Source organism: Pyxicephalus adspersus, chromosome 1, assembly GCF_032062135.1.
Source record: "Pyxicephalus adspersus chromosome 1, UCB_Pads_2.0, whole genome shotgun sequence".
In the NCBI taxonomy this organism is placed as follows: Eukaryota; Metazoa; Chordata; class Amphibia; order Anura; family Pyxicephalidae; genus Pyxicephalus; species Pyxicephalus adspersus.
In genome coordinates, this window is record NC_092858.1 from 115,395,320 (window position 1) to 115,418,565 (window position 23,246).

The following is a 23,246-nucleotide window of genomic DNA, read 5'->3' on the forward strand; positions in this document are numbered from 1 at the left end:
AGCTACCTTTCACAAATCTATAATCGTCAAACTAGGTTACCCAAATCTGCTTCTCTTTGAATCCCAGTTTCCCTAGAATGGTGGGTTGCCCAAAACCCAAAATATAGGTGCAGTGGGGGACACCTTTGTCTAACCCCCCCCCCCCCACACACACACACACACTAAAATCTCATTACTATGGCAAACACACTGCCCTAGTACACATTACTGTCCACTTCTAACACTTGATCCCTAATTTCCCTGCAATGGGAAGGTGAAGAAAACTGAAAATATGTAGAGAATGTCTGTGTATAACACCCCCTAAAATGTCATCACCATGTTATCATTAGAACATTAAAAACAAAATTGAGGTTCAGGTACTGGTGGGGTACAGTAATGTGTAACAAGGCAGCATGTTTTGATGAGCATAGTTTATGTTGCAATGATGCCATGGAGATGAAAGTTTTGGAGGTGTTAGCCACAAGTGTCCCCCAATTGCACCTATAATTTTGTTTACCTGCACCTCTCTGTTCTAGAGAAATTAGGGTTCAAGGTAGGGAAGCAGACAGTTTGATGGGCAGAGTTCTTTATGTTCCCGATTTAATATACAGAGCTGAATATTACGTTGGTGCTATATAACTCCTGTTTAATAATAATAATGCCATGCTAATGAAATTTTAGGGGTTTATACATCTGTGCCCCACTTGAACCTACATTTTCAGTTTTCTGCGCCTCCCCGTTCCAGATAAATTGGAGTTCAAAAAAACAGAAGCAAAAACTATAACATAATATTACAATTATAGTTTAGTGAAAGGTAGTTAAAAAAAAATTTAGGGGGCCGCACCCCAATGCTCTTTCCTATTTCCTATCCTGGGGATTCCTAATTTGCATTTTTAATTTTGGGCTTCCAGGTGCACTCTCTTAAAAAACAGCAACCCAAATGTTCAATTTCCATAAGTTTTTTAACTCGTGATCCCCATATTTTGAAATTCTTTAGAGAAATTTAGGTTATTAGTAGCTACGAGTGTCCCTGTGTACCCTAAAAAATTTGTTATAACCAACAAATTAGGAGATCTGAAGGACTGAACACGGTAAGTTGTTCGGCTGCAGAATATGAAAAGCAGACTTTGCACACATAGCTATCACACTGTGCTGCCAATGGCATCATTAGACATGAACACAGCGGGTGGAGAAATGTGGATATTTTTTGCATCACCACATTTTAACAATATATAAAGGGTGACTTTATAAAAGAAAAATGTGTTTTGTTTTTTCTTTTAATGTTTTGGGACCCCTCCCCTTCTTTTTTTACTGCAATGGTGGCAAAGACTGAAGGCTAAATCTGCAGCCTCCTGGGGTATTTGTGTCACAAATCCCAGGTGGCTGTGGGCTGCTCCTTTTGTGCATGCCCAACATTAGAAATGTATCATTAGGGGCTTTCCTATAATCTATCACGCATGCCCAAGAGATCAGCACTTGATGGAAGGGTGAGCATCGGAAAGAGGGAAGCTGAGCAAGCTTGGGACTCCCTGGGCTCAGTTCGGAGACAGATCAAGTAAAACTCTTTTCACAAAAAGATTTCCTTTACCAAGATATAGCCCTAGGAGGCCACATCTGAAATCGTGCTGAATTCACATTGGCAGTAAGGTTGCATTTACCCCTCAGTTTCCTCTCGCCAGGAACCACTTCTGTTTGAAAGACTGCTAGACCAGAAAAAGCCTAGCACTTACCACCTGTTACCAATTCCAGGTGCCTAGCAGTTGCCAAGTAGTCACTCAGGAGGGATAAATGGCCCAGTTTTTTTTACTGCTAATGTGAACCAAGCCTAACTTGTTACACCACATTGATCACAATATTACAATACAAGGGATTACACAATTAAAACATGGAACACAAGGCAGTTGGATTAAAATACACAGAACAGTTTGAGCATAATACAAGAAAAAGGAAAAATTGGAAATTTTAACAAGCCAGGCATTAGAAAGTTGAAACAAAGTATAGAGGGAAGGTAGAACGCTGACAGAATAATAGAGGTTACTGGATAACTGTGGCATAAATAACTAGGAGCACTAAATTTGCCGTGTCTTGCCTTGCTCACTTTTTTACCACCCGGCTACAGCTTGCCCCCACTTGGCTGAAAACATTTTCTGGGGGGAACACTGAAGGCATTTGTCCCAGAATCCAGGAGCTTGTGCCAGTCCTTATAGAACAATGGGGCTGTTCAGCAGCTCTTACCTAGCTATCTTGTAGTTCTATTAGCCTAGGGGATATCATACTTGTATTACTTTTTATTACTGCTAATTAAAAGACTTTTACGATTGTCCACAAACTCTGTTCATCTTAGAAATAGATGACAGCTAGTAATAAAAGGGCAGATATTCCCACCTGCATACTTTTGCTGACCAGACATGATCATTTTCAACCAGATTTTAAGTGAAAAAAATAAATGTGTATACAAAAAAAAAACCCTACATACAAAAAAATACAATAATCTTTAACTTCACTTGTTACATTTTTTTCCTTTAAAGCCTGAAATAAGACACAAAAAAAATAATTCTTCCAGCTGTATTTACAATTATAACATCCATGCAACGATTAAGAAGAAAAACACGCAAATTAGGATCACCCTCGGTGTCATGTCATGTTTAAAGGTGATCTTTCTAGGGAGTGTGGCCAACATATAAGCAGGGTGAACAATGTATTCACAGCACTCTAATCCCAGCCTAGAGTTTTTGCCATAAAATGCAATTCTGTGCCTGCACTCAGCCTGCAGCTTCTGTTCTAAACACAAGGGCAACCTTCAGAGCTGTGTAATGGCAGAACATTACACCAATCACTGGTCAGGCTATCACTCCATGCCTGACCAGGCTGTGAAGCCCCGGTCCAGATTTCAGATCTATCCAAACCGCATACAAATCTTTTCCAATGTACACACTACTTATTCCCACATATTACATCATCCTTTTGCCTGGTAACCTCCTATGGCCACAGACATATCTCATTCGTTTTATCAATAACATGGTCTTAAGGTTGTCCCAGAATCAAGCTTTAAGAATAGATGCGACACCTTAATGACCCTTTACCTAAAAACACACTAAGCTCATATACCATCTCTATCTCTATTACTTGCCTGGCTGCTGAGCTGAGACCCCTTTTACATAAAATGGGAGCCTCTCAAGGCAGTTCTTATAGGGGTTCTCATACAACCAGGGTCGTAAATTAAAATAAAACACTTTATCAATTTTGCCTTAACTAAAATCCAAGTTATAAAAAAGCATAAACATACTTTTCGTGATTTTTTTTTTGGACCTGGCAGTAAAAAGACCTTTTTTCCCCGATAAGGTTGGTCCAGGTAGCATACAATCGCAGGGTAAGAAACAGGCAGGGTCATCAAGCATAAATTGAATGAAAAACACACCAGCAGCAGGTCACCCCAGCTTGACGCTACAACAGGCAACTGTGGACTTGTCATAGTGCATCTTGCGGTGGTGATCCCGCTGGTCACCATTACCAAAACGCTCTTTTTGCAAGTGCAAGACATTTGGAACCTGTAGCAAATTTCGAAGGGGAATTTCTGAATATCTCCCTCTCATCTCACAAAGCTAGCCGATATAGCACCATTCTGACCTTGTTTTACATATCTGGAGATATCCCTGTAATTAAATCTTGCAGCTCAATTAGCTCTCAATTGCACTCTAGGCTTTTATACTTCCTTTATTATTACACAGTATTTATATAGCCATCATATTACGCAGCGCTGTACAAAGTCCATAGTTATGGCATTAACTGTCCCTCAGAGGGGCTCGCAATCTAACGTTTTTACCATAATCATATGCCTTTAATGTAGTGCAAGGTCAATTTTTTTTTGAGGAGGCAATAAACTAACTGTGGGAGGAAACCAGAGTACTTAGAGAAAACCCACGCAGACACGGGGCGAACCTGCAAACTCCAGGCAGATAGTGTCCTGGCCAGGATTCAAACCTGTGACCTAGCGATGCGAAGGCAAGAGTTCTAACCCCCGAGCCACCGTGCTACCCACGGTGCACACTGCCTTATCTTACTACCCCCTTGTTTTTCCCTGGAAGCTATAGGATTTTTTTTTTTTGCCTATTTTGAAACACCAAATGTCCCCACGTAGCGTACTTCATGCTAACCACAAATAAGTATAAAGGCAGAGCCAGCCTCATTGAAATTGAGCTACTATGCCTCTATAATGGTCAGAATACTTTACCGATTTCATAACAGAACTCAGAAGGGCTGGGAATCACTAAAGTGTGCTTTCACCTGTGTGTAGGAAATCAAGCCCTTGATAGTATGTACTGCATCTTCCTCTTCATACCCTGGTTAGCCTACCCTGTTTTGACCTATGGAACTGAACAGATTTTAAGATCTAAGGAATACATCACATTGTAACATTTATCCAGTGAGAATAAACATTCTCAAGATATTCAGCCACGTCTTCCAACAAGTCGCCAATCTGTAGATGAGGCTCTTATGCAAGTTATTGCTATTCCAGTACGGTTTGGGACAATCTAGGAATCAGTAATTACATGGCTACAGCAGTTGAAACAAAACAGTCAAAAACCAGTAAAGTCACTGGGTTACAGACGAGTTAGAGAACTCTGCTAGTCACACTAAAGATACAGTACAGCGCAGTGCATCCAGCTATCACAGAACTGAACTAGTTAGAGCAATGTAATCAGTTCCAAAACTCAAATACCTTTTACTACACTACACTGATCTCAGCGAAGGCTAATGAGAACTAAACACAACTCTTATCTACACAGAGAACTGGTCATGGTAAAACAGTGGCCACTAACCTTTCTGACAGAAGCCCTGCCGTCTGTCTTCTGCAGCCCCCAACTCATCGGGAGACCAGCACCACTCTGCGACCTGGGGGTTGGGGATTTCTGCTTTAGGAAGTAGATTGATGGCAGCACCAGCAGGTCAGGCCTACATGGGGATTCCTACATGGGAGAAAGTGAAACTGCAGCCCACATGCACCCCTATCCAATCCCTTGTATCCTGCAACACACCAATTACAATGTCTGATCAGCCCACAGCCACCATTACACACAGCACAGGCAGATATTCCTGGACAGGTGACAACTCCTGGATTATGGCCCACACATACAGGCATACGAAAGCTTCACACATATAACCAGTCCTATCAGATCCCATCTGTATAAGCATCAGTATCAGCAATCTCCAAATGTAGAAACAGCCAATCACACTTCTCCCAGGGTAACAAAAACTTGAGCAGATTCCCCACAAGCACCGGGGGTTAAAGTTGTGATCTACAGCATTTGTAACAGTGTTTACCAGAAGCTGGACGATCCACCAGCCTTTCCAACTACTTGAGAACTGAAAAACTTACCGAGAACAACCCCTCCCATTCTTGCAGCCAAAGGCAGTGCCAAGAGGAAAGCACAAAAACTAGCCGGCTTCCAACAGGTGTCCCCGGCTTTTGGATGTAGTGATGCTGCGATTGGCTGCTCCTGGCTCCTATAGCAGGGACTCCTCAGGAGAGGATGGAGGGGGAAGAACTGGAAGCAGCGCTCTTGCCTCCTGTCATCTGCACCCCCCAGCTCACCGGCCACAGACTGGCACAAGTATATTGCATGGGGGTTGGGGATCTGTGTGCTAAAGAAAGATCATTTACAGGTATGTGGGTTGTGAAGTATTTGCCTGTGTACAGAGCAATTGCACCGGTTTCAAGACTATGCATTGCTCAACATGTTCCATGCTCAGTGATCAACTTAAAAAGGCACATGCAGAGGCAGATGCTGCCAAGGTGTAAGAGAGCAAAATTGGAGGCACAAGCTGCCCACAAGAAAGTGGCAATTGAAGCACTGCAAACGTAATGTAACAAAGCTACAGTTGAAGCAAAATTAAGGGCTTTTGTACAAGCTACAAGATAATTAAACAGTATCAGTATAGTTTTTTCAGAATCAGGTTTTCTATTACTTATGACCCCCTTGTGACTTATGACTGACTCCCAAAACTATGTGGGGGACAAACCAAACTACCTTAGCAAACAAATGTAAATCTTAACACAATTTTGTGGGAATATATGAAGCTATATACCTAATTAGGAATGGTACAATCACCACATCTCTTAGTTACCATATTGGGACAAAACATTTTCAACATAGATAAAGTAGGCTTTTTGGCTTTGGAATGTGTGAAAAATAACATGAGAGGTGGCGATGTAGACAAGATTTTGTTACAGAAGGAAAGTAAATTCATATATCAACTCAAAAACATAGTATATTGAATTAAATGATCAGTTTCAAGGCATTCTTATAAAGTTTTATTTTTTTTTTTTGGTGTGTGCACTGAAAATAATGAATCTGGACACTACAAATAAATTTAATTGAAAAAAGGTTTTTTTTTTTGTTTTTTGTTTTTTAATGTGGACTGTACCGGCATAATGAATAATATGTAACTTGGATATAAAATGTATATGTTATAATAAGATATTCAGAAATGGATATGGTTGAATAATATTGAAAAGAATAATTAGCTAATGTTGACAGATGTACATTTACAATAAGGCATAATGAATTTATTTTTACATTTCCACTTCCCTTTAATTGTAGGGTTCCTACAAACTGTGGGGTTTGGAAATGCCATTTCCTAAAATTTGATTCAATAATTTTCCATAAAAATATTTTACCAATCTTTTGACCTGGAAAAAGCTCACCAATTTATATCCCGCATACCCTCCAACTTAAATATTGGTGGAATATCTAATATAGTCATTATTGATATTCCTTGCTGATGGTGGAGAAGGAAGGTGTCATGTCACTCTACTCCTCGGCAAAGCCTGGTGGGGAGGCACTGGCTGCTTCCCACTCGATATGTCATGCAGGAGTGTGGAGGTTGGCAGGCAGCTAGCATCACATGGTATGCTTACGGAAGTAGTTGATCTGAGTCATGTGCACCAAGTGGACTTCCAGTGAGCGGGAGGCTAGAAGGTTGCATTTCTGTATGGAATGCAAGTGGATACCAGCGTCCCACATGCTTCTGGTTTAGAAGTATGACTACCATCAGCAAGAGGTGTTCGAACGTGTTGGAGTGTTGGATATGGGGGGACACTAATTAGTGCACAGGGCCTAATATATACATAAAAATTGTTTAATTAGGATAGTTGTTGGCATATAATTAAATGGAGTGGATAATTATGGTATGTGATGGCTTATGATGAGAAATTTGGTTAATTTTGGATAATGTGGATTGGAAATAATGATGTACATATGTTTAGGATTATAGTGTTGATACTCACCAGAAACAACCTCCTTGAAGGAGAAAAAATGTATTTTAAGCTTCTTTCGTCTCCTGTTTTTTGTCTGGTATTTTAATGGATGATCACATTGAGAAGGATTTAATAGTTGGCTATTAGAAATGCCATTTTCAAAAATAAACACAAATGTAGGTTTTTACAGGTTTTTATTCAATTTGCCGGACACTCAGCATTTGCTATATGAAGTGAACATTTGCTTTCTCTATTGAATTATATCATTTATATTAAATTGCTTACATTTATCCAGAATCATTTATGTAGGCTCCTTAAATTGTTCGTCTGATGGAGCCAAACAGGCGAAACGCATCAAGAATGTAGACAGTTGCACATGTGACAATAGTTGAAGATGATCTTTTTTTTCCGCAGTCTATTATATAAGAGAAAAGATGCTGTCTAATATAGTTGCTTTTCCTCACAGTTGAATGTGAGGAAAAGCAACATGCAAAAAAAATCCACCAAAAGCATGATTTGGCACAAGCCCTGCAGTACTGTGTAACATAATGGTGCTACAAAGAAGGTAAATCTGCAATCCAGAAAATGGAACAACCTCCTTGTGGGAAATGTTTTCGATCCTGGACTAAATCTATTCCAGGTTTACAGGATCACCCAGGTTCTCCTATGATAGTCTATCATCTTCAGTCTTGGAGAGCATCAATAAATCAGGCCCATTGCATTATGGTGGAATCCTCCTCTTTCTGCTGTTTTTTTTAAATCTCATGTTCTTTATTAATTATTATTATTATTATTATTATTATTATTATTAATTCAATACATAAATTCTTTTGACTTTAATACAGTCAGAATTGCCCTTTAAGAACTGAAGAATACATTTTACCTATGTGAGTTTAATATTTTTTTTAATATTCAGATTGGCTTTTATGTTTTTATTTTACTCAACCAAACATAACACAGTGTGCTTTCAATATAACCCAAACTCTTTGCTACCTTCACAACCATCATTGCGGATTCACCTATTATCTTGGCTACATTCAAATTTAATTATAAAATAGATCAGTGATTTTTCAGGGTGCTGCATACAAAATGCCAATTAGTCCCACAAAGAGTTATTATCCTACTTGTTTTAAATTACTGTTACTATAATCTTTTTAGTTACATAAGATCTGATATTATTCTAATATTCACTTTAATTTTTTACGCTTTTTGAGAAAAAAAAAACAAAAACAAAGGGCTTCTTTCTTTGAATAACACATATTTAGATCCAGATCTTCAATGGCTTCCTTTCTGAATCTCCAATTACATGTAGTTCTTGAAAATTGTCTCACAGATATCTCTTTTTAAAATTCTTTTTACATTTCTTTTAAAATGTCTTTCAAAAATTGTCTGTTAACAACGTTCCCCCATTCCTTCTAGACACGAGTTACCTTTCTATTACATTTATTTTCATTTAGAGACTTCCATCAAACAGATTTTAGTGCCTTTCCATAATACCAGCACATCAGTGTAGTGAGCCAGACTTTAAACATTTTTCTGGAAGAAAGCATCAGGATATGTGTAATAGTTATACACTTAAGTTGCAACTATTTTGCAACTACCCTTGGTAGTTGCCACAATTTGTTTGTTGTTAGAACTCCAGGAGTTCACTTGCACCATGATTACTTTCAAATTCATGTAAGAAGATAAGTTCAGTTGCTTGGGCCCCAGAATGAGTTCCTTGTGCCCTAGAAAATGCATGCCAACATTTGGGCCTATGGTAGCTCCAGGAAATATATGCTCATGATCTCTACTAGAGAAAATGTTGAAGTACGGCTCCACTACATTGATGACGTTGCGGTATTATGGAATGATACTAAAAGATACTTTGATGGAATTCATCCAAAGTTTCTAAAAATATGAAAGTTAACTCATGTATTTGGTTAGAAGGATCTAAGAGTATTCAAAGCTTATCTATGACCACATTTTTTTCATATAAAAATGGCGACCAACCCTTTTATATAAAAGAAAGGGAAAAAAAGCATGTTTTTTGTTTTTTATATTTGAAAGGAATATCTCTCTTTTTGTTTTTACTACCACAGTAAAGACTGAATGGGAAACCTGCAGGATCCTGGGATACATAAAATACGTATCCCAAGGCTGTGGGCTGCTCCGAGATCAGGCATGCACAGAAGGGTCTCAGTGTCTCGTACGCTGGAATAAAAAAGGAAGATGGGACAGTGCAGAATTGACTAAAATAGGATTGCAGAAGGATCGACTGCTTTCCTCCTATAAAAAAGGTAAGATGGATGATAACTTGTTGCCTGTTGGTACTGTTGCAATCATAGTAAAAAAATTAAGTTGAAATGCTATGCTGTAGTGAAGAACTTTCCTAGGTTCATAAAGTTTGTTCCTTTGTTCATAAAGTTCATGAGTTCAATACAGAGGACATACATTCAGCCATTAGAAATCCTGAAAGCTCTCCAGGGAATTTAAAATTTTATAAATATTTATTAATTACTATTTTTTATTTACCACCTGTATATGGTTTAGTGCAGTATTACTGGTTATACTGTGTATGATATATCCACATTCCCTTTTGTGTGTTTCTAACTTAAAAACAATTAGGACTGAAACATACAGAAGTGCTGCCTCCATCGATCTGGGTGCCAAGGGCTTGCCTCTGGAGTTAGTTGGGCTGGCACTGACCGAGAGCCACCTGGGGGTAATGGGTGCACTAATATGCACCAGTGAAGTTCAGCTCTTATGAAATACCTGGCATAGCCAAAATCCAAAATGTTACTTACTTAAATTGCTGGTCTTTAGCTCCACGTGTTTTGGATAGAAACCGCTCTGTGAGCTTTTCCAGGTTTCGGGAATAATCCATCTCGATTTCTGCTTTTTTACGGAAAAAGTCTTGCAAATCTTGGAGAAGCTGAGTGCGAACTTCACATTGCTGATCCAAACATTTTAGCTGCTCTAGCAGCTGAGCCCTTATCTCTAAAGAAGAAAGAAACAAAAGCAGCAATTACTATGCAAGTATTAAATTTGGACTAAGTTGGGTTTATTTACTATAGAACAGATTGTTTGCAAAGCTAAATTTGTCTATGTGTTTTAAAAAAAATCAACCATTGTGCATCAGATGTTGCTCAACTACTTATAGTTGTGTTCAGAATATTAGCAATGTGTTTGAAAAAAAGTGAATAATGCTCAAAATCTTTATAATGGTTTTTGTTTTCATAAACACCACTGGGAGCACTGCGCATTCTATTCCAAAACAAAAAACATGAAGACAAATTTGTGTTACTCCTTTACAGAAAGTGAAAAAATGGAATATGAGGCTGTTCTTTACAAAAATCATTTCAAGATTTTGCTTTCCTGAACTAATATTTAGTTGTATAACCACAGTTTCTGAGAAAAGTTTCACATTTGGGTTGCATGAAGGTCACCCACTTGTGGCACCTGTGAACATGTATTCGAGCCCTGGATGATTGGACTACATTCCACAAGGGTGTACTACATAAAAGTGAAAATTGTGAGTTTAGGTACACTTTATTCAAATCACAAATTTAAAGATGTGTTGAAAAAAAAAAAGTACACAGTATGGAGCCAACATTTGAGAATCAACACAAATATTTAGCGATCTGTTTAAAAAACAGTGAATATAACATTTGCAGAAACATTTCTTGATGGAGAATCTTTCAATCAAGTCCAAATGTTTCAAAGGTAACTGATCCTCCAATTGGGATAGTCCCGATGAATTTCAGAATCATCACTTTATAGACCTCTTGTTTAATGTAAACATACAAACTTGTAATAGCCTAAATTGGTATATAAGGATTTTTTTGTTTTGTTTTTTTTTCTCTTTAACTTACCTCCTCAGAACACAGGTTATCCCGGATACTCCTCACTTTTTTTGAGTCTAATCACAACAAGCATGGGACTAGATTTGTGGTAGAGTGGTCAGTTTGCTACTGCATAAGACATACAGTAAGCAATACGGACATACTGAGTTACTGTATGTATCGTAGCATGTTGTTAGGGTCTTATGTTGATACTTTTAAATGTAATTCTTATATAAATGTTTTGTATTTTTCATCTTTGGAGGAGCTCTGAAATAAATATATTTTTGCGTGTACACATTGTGAAAACATTTTACTACAAATATATTTCCATATGTGAATTAGTGTCAAAAGAACGTAGTTTGACATTAACCTATTAATTTCGCACTGAGCAGCTGCATGATTGGGTGATGTAGCCTGCTGCAGCCCATTGCAGTCCAAAGCCTTCTGGGATAGCTGGCATATGTAACCCAGGGAGCTCTGCACCCACATTCAGTCTAACGCCACAGACAGAAGAGAAAAGAAGATCATTTTCACCTTATAGAAACTGGTTATCTACCCTTTTATACAAGGTAAAACATTTTGGCGATAGGTGCACGTAAGTAGGAAAAGGGGTGAACAGCATTATTTCAAAGCAATTTTTTAGGTATTTCTATTATGATAATACAGTCTAACATATTATGACAAAATGTTAATCACATAAAACATTATCATTTAAATCGTCAAAACCTATAATCACAAAAAAAGGAAATAAATGCAAAGACAATTGTGGCAGTTGGTAGGAGTGTCACTACTGTGTATTATAAAATAAAACAAACCAGATGAAAAGAGACACACAATACCTTTCACTTGGGTTTCATACTCTGCAACAATCTCTTTGTCCTTTTTAAATTTTGCTGGTGACGTCATGTTCAAGGTAATGATTGTCACAATTCCAGTATCTGAAAAGATGTTTCAGGAAAAAAATCTGTGTGGTTTTGTTAGCAAGATTTTTGACCGCTAGTCCATGGAGAAGTGAAAGGACAGACTTCAATATTGGAAAGGGGAAAAGGAAGCTCCAGGTCTTTTAAACATACAGCTGTCTCCACTGCAAAGGCCTCCTGCAGAATCCTTGGCCTTATTCTCTGCACCAAATCCTGAGAATCAGCCCTAGCTCCCGCGGTTCCCTCTTGATTGCAGTCATTTAAATAACAGTAGAGTATTAGATCCTTCCCAAAATTGTCTGCATGGTTCACCTCCACCAATGATCTCACCGAAACATTGAATCCAATGCAAACAGGAGGAGGCACAGCAAGTTTCTCTCTAGAATTTAAATGCAACAAGACAATGAATTAAAATAAAATCTATGAAGGAATCAGAACTGATACAGACCACTAAATATTGTCATTTGTTGAACAATGAACATCATCATATTAACTACAAAGTAAACTTTGTCCATCAGGGAAGTCATTTGTTTTCTTGTATTAAATTTAAATCCTCCTTAGATTGGAAGCTCTAATGGGCAGGGTCCTCTTCCCCCTCTGGTGTCATTGTTTGTGCATGTCAAATACACCGGTTTGCCATCTGCTGGCCCAGTCATTGTTTATGCCTTTTATGAATTAAAATGACAACAATAACATTTTAACAGCAATCTATCCGTATTTCATTGTTTTATAAAGCACATACATGCTTCCTATGACTAGCACGCCTTATAGAAATGGAAGCAAGCCATAGCATATGATAAAGCCATGTTACAGAATCTGGCTATAATAGGACATTGCAGAAGAAATCACATTCTGCCTTTTGTAAAATTTGACCAAAAATATTTATGGCATTGAATATTCTTCTACTTAAACAGCAGTGCCAATCCCATTATACTGCAAGGACAGGCAACAGGAAACCAAAGACAGCATGGATTCAAGAAGGAAAATGACCAAGGCAAAAACATGGATATCAAATATAACAAGATCAGGGTAATAGCCCAGAAACATGACATTTTGCAGAGATTTGTTCAGCTGCATGTTATCACAATGGTGGGATTCTGCACATAATCACAAAGGGATTTTTTTAGTGGAGAAAGGAAAGAGCTTGTCTGATCTACATTTCTTTCTCTCTGATTGTGTATTTCCCATCTATCCTGTAAAATATCACAGAATCAGGAGTCAGTGTTATATTGTGGAACACAGCACTGTATTCAGGTCAAATTGAAGCCCCCATAACCAAACATTTCTGAGGCGACACAATGCATTCCATTAATCCTCCGACCTACATACGGAAAGCTGCCAGAACCCATAGGATTGTGTATTGCTGGAAGCAGCAGCCACCAGGGCACATATTCCGCTGCCTATTCTCTCCCTACACTCATACCACTTTGAATTCCCTCACATGTTAGGCGTTGTTCAGAAAGGAACTGACACACCCTATCAAATCTTCCCTTCCATTTTTAGAAAAACTTTAGTCAAGAAAAAGCAGACGTTTACCTTTCAATAGCGGTAATTAATACTTTGTCACTAATCCAGAAATTAGTATCTTCATCATTAAATTCGTTCTATCCATCGAAAGCACAGACACGTATATCCCTTTCAACTACATCTCCCGAAGGAATAGCCTAGACCCGCCCACCTGAGCCAATAGAAAACCGCAGCGGTATTGATAGACAGTAGGCATCTCCAACAGATTTTTCCTCTCCTCAAGGCGTTGCTTGGAGTGCAGCAGTATGATCCAATAAAAATGCATTTGAAGTTGAAAGGACTGAAAAAAATCGTCACTGGAAAGGCGTGCCCTTAAGTGGGGCGCGTGCGCCTTGAACAGGACGTAAGGCTTAATGGACGATTGGAAGATGTGTTGTCTCTAGTTATGGTGACAGTGTATGCGCTTAATAGAAATGAGGATTTTTATATTGAATTGGGAAGAATGAAAAGTAATGTGTCGGCTTAGTAGAGGACTCTCTTTGTATTTTTTGTGTGGTGTAGGTAGGCAAAACTGAACTTTGAAAGCTGTTCCCTAAAAATCCAGACAAGGGAAGTATTGTTACTGCAGCTGGTTATTTCTCTATCATTCATATGTGGGGCATCTATGGATAGGTGGTAACCTTGTAGTAGCAGGGCTTTGCTTCCTCATGTCACCACTTTGACAGCCTTAGGCCACACTAAGCATATTGATGGGGCTACGTTCACTATAAGCAGTGATCAACGGGTGTAGTGGGGCGGGCAAGGGTGGGAACGCTGTGCCCTCATTTTTTTCGGGAATAGGCTCCCATGCCCACTTATTTTTTAAACCAAGAATTCTTTGGTGGTCCGCAGTTCTGGCTGGTCCGCCCTCCCACAAGGTCAGGAGAAGGACTCCTCTGGGGGGGGAGGGTGCACCGGACCATGGCTCCTGTATTGAATTGCAGGCTTAGGGCGGTGGGTAGGTTGTGTCTCTGGGCACAACCCTCCCACTCTACCATCGCAGGCCTCTGATGGAAGAGTGAGCGGGTTCTGGTATCATGACATCACTCTGGAGGAAGTTTCTTCCCCTTTAAGTGACACATAGGCAGGGGTGTAGTGGGGAGGGCTTGTCATGGATAGTACCATGGCCCCTCTTCTTTTTTTATGACTACACCCCTGGTCATCAACCTAGAAAATTCTGTTGAGCTGGATGGAAGGAAGTTATAGGCCAGTGACCGACCATGTATTGTAACCAACTCATCAGTAACTACCCAAAAACAGCCGGGTGATTACTGAAAAGTGCCAAGTGGTGCGCCTGGCCAAAAGGGGCTGCAGAGAACACTGATAAGTAAGTTCATTGCTATTTTGCACTGACAATTTCCTGAAAAAAAAGGTTAAGATTTTACTGGTTGCTTGGGCAAAGTAAACTTTTGAAATGTATTCTTTAATGTTGTGGAAATGCAGGGCGACACACATTATGTGCAAATTATTGGACTGCTTTCACGAAACCTGTAATCATAAATGTTATCATTTTAAGAATGGGCATGATATGCAAAACATATCATGTTATGTAGTAAGTGAGCAAAATGTAACAATATTGCAAAGAGACTGGCATCATTGGGCAAAATCAAATGAAAAAGGCTTTGGTGCATGTGGTAACATCAAGCTGAGCAGTGGACATACCCTAAGGAGACATGGTCAAGTAAAGCATGACTCTTTTTGTTTTAAAAACTGAATGCATCTGCCAATGTCCCTCTATCCACATAATTGAATGTCAATATAATAAACAAGATAAGTAGTAAAGTGCCCCACCTATGAAGCTTCCCATTAACAGCACTACATATATGCACATGCCCCAGCTCAAAGTCAGCTTTACCTGAAGTGTCCCTTCTGATAAGGTGCAAGCCAAAGGAGATGCAATTAGGACTGTAGCTGGGTAAAAGCAGGGTATTCTGCCAGTGACAACTTAGATCATCTTTATCCCATCCAAGTCCTTATCAGCTTCATCAGTGTGTGTCTAGCCATGTCTTGTCCAGCATCATTAGCCGTTATTCAGTCAATTTATTATTAGCATCAACCTGTGTCCAACCAAGCCTTGGCCAGCACTAACCAAGTAGGCTCATACCTGGGGTTTTTTTCTGGGTTCTTCACCCCAACTTGCACTGCACAATTTTTACATTTTAGGAAAGCTGCTGATAATGCATGCTCGATGTAACAAATATCCCAGGAGGCTGTGGATTTCTCCGTCAGTCTTTACCACCATAGCTGTAAAGACAAAAGAGAAAGGGGTCCTCCCCCCCGAAAAAAAAATAACTTTTAGTTTAAAATAGAAGAACCCTTCTATCCTTTTCCTAGTACTAAATCCTTTTACCCTTGAATTTGATTTCTCTTTCATGTTTCAATTTTTTATTCTGTCCTTATAACATCCTAAAAAATTAATGATAGCATTTGTGCAAGAATTTTTGACGTTTACACTAAGCTTTTACTGACTTTCCAGAAACCTTTCACATAATATTTTGCAGCTTGATACTATTTTATTTTGCAATATTTTCTTCACAAAATGTTTACATTTTATTATTATTATTATTATCATTTGTTAAGTTGTCCATCCCCTCCAGTTTTGTATTTATTCTTTTCTTATTTATGAACTCACATCACTTCCTTCATCTTTATCTTTTAACATTTTATAAATTAATAACATCCTTTGAAATTAAAATCTTTTTCTTTCTTACTTATTACCACATCAAAATAAAACAATACAGTCAAGCTTAAACCTCTTTTACTCTAACCTCTTTGCCTAGACTGTGGGCTAATTATCCATATATTCAATTAGGCCCAATAATACTTTTCTTCTCTGCACAGTCCCTTAGATTCTTAAGAGGATACTAGGTCATTTCCTTTTTTTCTTTAAATAAGAAATAATTTTTCTTTAAATAACGATTTTTTTCGGTTTTTTAGAAAAATACTAAGAAACAAACAAAATAGAAATCACTGAGAAAATTATAATACATAAAAACAAAATGTTTTTGAAAATAACAAATAATTAACAATTTGTAGACACTCTTTAATCACTGGCATGGTACCAATGGATTGGCGTAAGGCCAATGTGGTTCACATCTTCAAAAAGGAAGCAAAGTCACCACCAAGTAACTACAGACCGGTAAGTTTAATGTCCATAGTTGGAAATGTCCTAGAGAGTTTGATAAAGAACAACATAGGGGAGTTTCTGCTAGGAAATAATATTATAAGTGATAGCATGGATTCAAGAAAAGTTGTCAAACAAATTTACTCTCTTTTTATGAGGAAGTAAGTAAAAAGGTAGACAGTGGAGAAGCAGTTGATATAGTGTACTTGGACTTTGCTAAAGCATTTGACACAGTACCCCACAGAGGGGTATTATGTAAGTTAGGAAAGCCAATCAGTAAATGAGTGTCACGCAAGGAGAGACATGACCACTAGGGGGTGCTATGACTTGCACAGAGGTGGTGTGAGCCCTGAGAAGGACCAAGGCGCAGAATCTAAGCAGTAACCAGGTTTTTTTCCAGAGCCTCTGATGTTGAGGATGTTGCGCCACTGGTGCCTGACAGGTTGCGGTACTTGGGCACACCAAGGTGGGCAAAACATAGTACCAAAACAAAACGCAGAAGGAAAGTCAAGGAAAGCCTGGGTCAAGGCAGGCAGCAAGCAAGAGAGATCAGGTCAAACGCCAGGGGTCAATAGCCAGGGATCCAGGAGATAGACACCAGTGGCACAGAGGCCACTGCGGGCACAGGGAACACAAGAGACACTGGAAGAATCAGGAGGCACAGGTGATGCAGGGATATCCACAGACAGACAGGAACAATGGAACAGCACAGGGAAGTTGGCTGGGAACCAACAGACTGGACAACGAGGGGTTAACACAGGAGCTGGACACATAAAACACTGGATTAAGCAACAGGTGTACAGGAACTAGCTCACAGAGCTAGGGGCTCAGCACTAGTGAAAACTTGTCGCACGAACACTTAGTGCAATGTGTGAGCTAGCTAAATAGCCAGGGCTGGTCCAGAGGCTATTTTCTAATTAGCCAGCAGATTGGATGGAATTGATAAAGCTTGGAAACAGTCACACGCACAGCGTCTGCCCACATGCACAGGGGAGAGGCATCTGCGCTTTAGAGGGGAAGAAGTAAGTGTGACATTACCCCCCCTTAGACGGGGCCTCCCCACCTGCCAAAGTCCAAGTTTCAAGAGGAATCGGAGGTGGAAATTTTTAGCCAGAAGAGGGGCAGACACATCTGCAGCAGGAACCCACAATCTTTCATTAGGGACAAAACCTTTCCAGTCAATCAAGTACATGAGCTTTTTATGAGACATTTTTTAATCCTAAATTTGATGGACTTCATATTCCTGGGAAGAATCAGTTGCAGGAGTAGCCAGTGGAGAGGGACGAGAAAAGCGGTTCAGGACCAAGGTAGTAGAGCCACCGAGTCATCATGGTGGGCAGATACTAGGGCTCGAAGGTATTGTTCCAAGGACTGACTGACCTTTTCCGTCTGTCCATTGGTTTGTGGGAGGTAACCTGAGAAGAACTCTGCAGAAATGTCCAGGGATTTGCAGAAGCCTTTCCAGAAACGTGAAGTAAATTGTACCCCACGATCAGAGACGATATGAGTAGGCATGTCATGAAGCCAAAACATTTCTTGAATAAAGACTGGCACCAGTGCTGCTGGCGGTAGTAAGGCTGGAAGAGGTAAAAAATGGGCCATTTTAGAAAACCGATCCACAACCACCCAAATAACCTTACAGCCATCAGAAGGAAGATCAGTGATGAAACCCATGGACAGGTGACACCAAGGCTCCCAGGGAATGGGCAGAGAAAGAAGCAGTCCTGCTGGGGCACAGGTAGATAACTTGGTCTGAGCACAGACTGCACAGGCCTTTACATAGTCAGTCACATCCTTACAAAGGTTGGGCCACCAGTAGAGAGGGGAGAGGAAAGTATGTTCTGTGAACACCCAGATGACCAGAAAGTTTTGAGTCATGTACCCAGTGTAGTAGCTACAGTAGTAGAGTAATTACTAATGAATTGCCGGTAGTAGTTTGTGAAGCCCAGGAACCACTAAGTGGCCTTAAGACCACAGGGTAGTGGCCAGTTAGTAATAGCCAAAACCTTTTCAGGATCCATGGAGAGACCCCCTTTGAAAACAATGTAGCCCAGAAAGGGCACCTTAGGAAGTTCAAACAGGCACTTCTTAGCCCTCGCATAAAGCCCTTTGTCTCAGAGTCTTTGTAGGACGAGGTGGACATGCTGCCTGTGTGAGGGCAAATCAGGGGAAGAAATAAGGATGTCATCCAGACAGACCACAATACAGATGTAAAGCACCTCGTTGACAAAGTGTTGGAAGACAGCCGGGCTATTACAGAGACTGAAGGGCATCACTAGATACTCATTATGCCCATTCCTGGTGTTAAATGCTATCTTCCATTTGTCCCCCTCCTTGATTTAAATTAGGTTATAGGCCCCTCGGAGGTCCAGTTTGGTGAAGACCTGAGCACCACAGAGACAGTCAAAAAGCTCAGGGATAAGCAGCAGCGGGTATCGCTTTCTAACAGTGATGGCATTCAGGCCGCAATAGTCAATGCAGGAACGGAGAGTCACATTTTTATTCTGGACTAAGAAGAATCCTGCACCAGCAGGGGTAGTAGACTTGTGAATAAATCATCGCTGCAGGTTTTCCTTGATGTATTCACTCATAGCCTTAGTCTCCAGAAGACTGAGGGGGTATACCCGACCTCTAGGAGGTGTGGAATTAGGTATCAGGTCTTTACCACAGTCATAGGAGCGGTGAGGAGGAAGCTGCTCAGCCTTACATTTGGAAAAGATGTCCTAAAAGTCCAAGTACTGAGTAGGGATGGATAGAGCAACCTCCAACGTGGAGAGAGTGAGAGGCTTGAGCTTAGTCAAACACTGGGAGTGGGATGGAGGGCCCCAAGCCAATACCTCTGGAGTAGACCAATCTAACACTGGGGAGTGTTGTTAAAGCCATAGGGGGCCTAGAATGACTGCAGAGGTGGCCCGAGGAAACACAAGAAAAATTATAGTCTAGTGATGTAGCACACCAATGGACAATTCAATGGATCTAGTCTGAAAGCGGATAAGTCCACATGACAGGACACCACAGAGATTCACAGAGGCTGTGATAATGGCTCCATAGGCCAAGCACATTCCTTGAGGAGGGTGGCAGAAATGAAATTTCCAGCTGCTCGAGAGTCAATAAAGGCCTCAAGGGCAAGTGTGGAGTTGTTGTGGTGAAGCTGGATGGCTATGGAGGGTCGCTGACTGGAGGGGAGAGAAGAGTGACCTAGCATGCCGCCTCAGAGCTTGCTAGGTGCTGAAGTTTCCCAGGCTTCTTGGGCAAGATTTGATATTATGTCCCTTCTGTCCACAGTACAGGCAGAGACCACAGGAGAGGTGCCGGGTCCTCTCCTCTTGGGATAGTCTTGATCGGCCTAGCTGCATTGGTTCTTCAGAGACGGGGGGAACAGGGGAGGCTGGAGTTTACAGAGGCCGCTGATGGTGGAAGGATGGGGCCAGTCATGGGACAAAGGCTTTGCGTAGGCAAGATTTCTCCTGGAAATGCTCTTGGAAGCAGATGTCTATCTGGATTGTCCAGGAGATCAGATCCTCTGGAGACGCTGGAATCTCTCGACCAGCCAACTTACCCTTCACAGGGTCAGAAAGGCCTTGCCTGAAGCCAGCGTGGATCGCCTCATTGTTTCAAGCGAGTTCAGCTGCCAAGGTTCGAAACTGTTCTGCATACTAACCCACAGTAAGCAACCCTTGGCGGAGACGGGGGAGGGGCACACTGGATCCTTCTATTCCCAGAGTGAGGATGCCCATGCCAGAGCTTCTTCAGACAGCAAGACTGAAGTTCAAAATGGGTGCCGCACTGATTGATGAAGCCTTGGCAGGTCTTGGGGTCCACATAGAATCGCTGTGGAGCTGGCAAGTTTAATGCAGAGGCCACTATGAGAGCAGGAGGCTGGGCCTGGGCTGGCTTTACAGCGGGTGCACTGGGAGTAACAAGCAGTTGATCCAGGCGAACAGAAAGTGCAGGAAGCTGGCGAAGCACCTAGATTTGGGTAACATCCTGGGTGTCAAGCCTCTGGGAGAGTACCTAGTTGGGGCCTGGGAGAGCGTAGTCATGGTTTGTGCAAACTGTCACGCACGGAGAGACAGGACCACTAGGGGGTGCTATGGATTGCACGGAGGTGGTGTGAGCCCTGAGAAGGGCCAAGGTGCAGAGTCTAAGCAGTAACCAGGTTTTCTCCAGAGCCTCTGATGGTGAGAATGTTGCACCGCTGATTACTGCCAGGTTGCGGTCCTTGGACACACCAAGGTGGACAAAAGACAGCACAGGTACAGGGTACTGGGTTCAGTGTTGAGATTTTTACTGTTTAACATCATTATAAATTATATAGAGTTTCGTATTAAAAGTACCATTAATGGGTTTGCAGATGACACCAAACTGTGTAATAGAATACGTCCATCCAGGATGTCTATAATCTACAAGCAGACCTGGATTTACTGTTTGATTGGGCAGTCAAGTGGCATATGGCATTTATTATTGATAAATGTAAAGTTATGCACTTGGGGGCTAACAACATGCATGCTTCATACTGTCTAGGGGGAAAACATTTGGGTAGTCAGTAATAGAAAAGGATCTGGGGGTTCTAGTAGATCATAGACTTAATAAAGCATGCAATAACAAGCTGGAATATCTAAAGCTCGCAAGTACTTTTTTGTAGAGGAGTAGATATAAGAGATTGAGACATTATCCTGCCCCTGTACAAAGCATTGGTTAGATGTCATCTGGAGTATACAGTCCAGTTTTGGGCACCAGTTTACAAAAAGGACATTGTGGATTTGGAGAGAGTGCAGAGAAGGGCAACTAAACTAATAAAAGGAATGGAGGAGCTCAGCTATGAGGAGAGATTGGCTAAACTGAATCTATTCTCCCTTGAGAAGAGATGTATAAGGGTGGGATATGATCAGCGTTTATAAATATATTTATAAAAATAATTTTAAAAATCTTTGCGTCTGGAGGAAAAGAAGTTTAAGCTCCTGAAAAGGAAGAGATTCTGTACTGTAAGGCGTGTAAAAATGCGGAATAGGCTCCCTCAGGCAGTAGTTTCAGCAACTACTATAGATTGCTTTAAGAAAAAGCTGGATGCTTTTTTAGAAGCACAGAATATTACTGGGTATTTAAGCTTTAAAGTAAAGATAACAGAAACTTGATCCAGATAACATCTGATTGTCTCATGAAATCAGGAAGGAATTTTTTTTCCCTGTTGGAGCAAATTATACCAATTTTTTTTATGCCTTCCTCTGGATCAACTATGTCCATAGAGTTTTATATCTGGGTGATGTTTATTTCACTAGTGGTTGAATTTATTGGATTTATGTTTTTTTTAACTTGAAAAAAATAAGATAAAACTGTAGAATATAATCCTAATATAACAGAACACAAACCTAGAAAGAGAAAGAGTCTACTCTTATCATTGTAAAAATTGGTAACTTGCATTGCAGTGTTAAGAGTTTACCATGTGGAAAATGTAAAACTTATAGCTGGAAAAATGTTCTGTTGTATATGATAAATAAATGCATTCAACTAATGAAAAAAAATTAGGTTTGCCATCAATTTTTCTGTTTCCAACATTTCTCTGTAGAACATGTTTTTTAAGGAAGTGATCACATTGGTTAATTTGGGGGGCTGAAAATGAAGCCAAGCCACAACCAGTAAGCAGACATTGTTACAATTTTTTCCCCTATACTAGCTACAGAGACACCTAAATATTTTCAACGATCAAAGATGCATAGCAGTGGGTCTAACAGTAGATTATGGCCAGTAACTGCAAGTATACAGTAAATATTTAGTATAAATAAACCCGTGTGCCTCACCTATCAGTGATCCATTGTAGGACACCACCATCTTCCTCCTCTTGTTCCTCCTACAGATGATCTTCGGCCATGCCAGGGAAGCAAGGTTTCCCTGGCACATGCGCAGCTCAGCTTTTACACAAGAAACCTAGAGTAATCACGCAATAATCGCACTTTCTGCAATAAAGACCTGTTTGATCATGCAAACTTAAAAGTGGAACTTTAAGTCTGATAGCCTACAGTAAGTTTATTTTATCAACTAAATACTCCAAAATCTTTTTAAAATCTTTCTGCCAATACTATACATTAGTGCATGATAAAGGACATTATAAAAACTTTGTGACCTGGAAACAGTGACACTGTGAAATGCATCAAGAGATTTATTCAAGCCTCCAGAAAAAAAGACAATTTACAATTTTTTTTACCTACATGTTTGTATAGCTAGATTATTCAGAATGGAGAGCTTAATTTTGGGTAAGTTATCCAATATTTATTACTATTTACACTTATCAACTAGTCCAGAAAGTGGACTTTTCTTTTTATTTGTGAAAATAAGTTGTATTCTCTTTTATTTCACATATTGGGCCTAATTTATTAAATCTCTTCAAGGCTGGAGAGGATACATCAGTAGAGCTGGGTGACCCAGCAAATCTGAAATGGATTTGGTCCAGGATTAAAAACATTTGCTAGCAAATTACTTTGAAGAAATCCATTTTAGATTTGCTGAATCACCCAGCTTCATTGATGAAGGTGTATTCTCTCCAGACTTGGAGAGCTTGAATAAATCAGGCCCATTGTATATGGTAAAGTGTGCCACCTAAACATCCCAACATGAAAGATGAGTGGCTTGTCTCTCAT

The 23,246-nt window shown here is 40.1% G+C and overlaps 1 protein-coding gene across 2 annotated transcripts in view; it reads right to left on the reverse strand.

The window, feature by feature from the left end:
• Window positions 1-13,651, reverse strand: part of LOC140339717 (SLIT-ROBO Rho GTPase-activating protein 2B-like) — a 114,222-nt gene extending 100,571 nt beyond the window's left edge. For both annotated transcript variants that reach the window (XM_072424527.1, XM_072424535.1), the window contains exons 1-3: window positions 13,518-13,651; window positions 11,901-12,360; window positions 10,024-10,216 (exon numbers count right to left, since the gene is read on the reverse strand). In XM_072424527.1, coding sequence (XP_072280628.1) covers window positions 10,024-10,216; window positions 11,901-11,967 — 260 coding nt within the window. In that variant the 5' untranslated portion in view covers window positions 11,968-12,360; window positions 13,518-13,651. The remainder of the gene's footprint in view (window positions 1-10,023; window positions 10,217-11,900; window positions 12,361-13,517) is intronic.
• Between the last annotated feature and the right edge of the window lie 9,595 nt (window positions 13,652-23,246).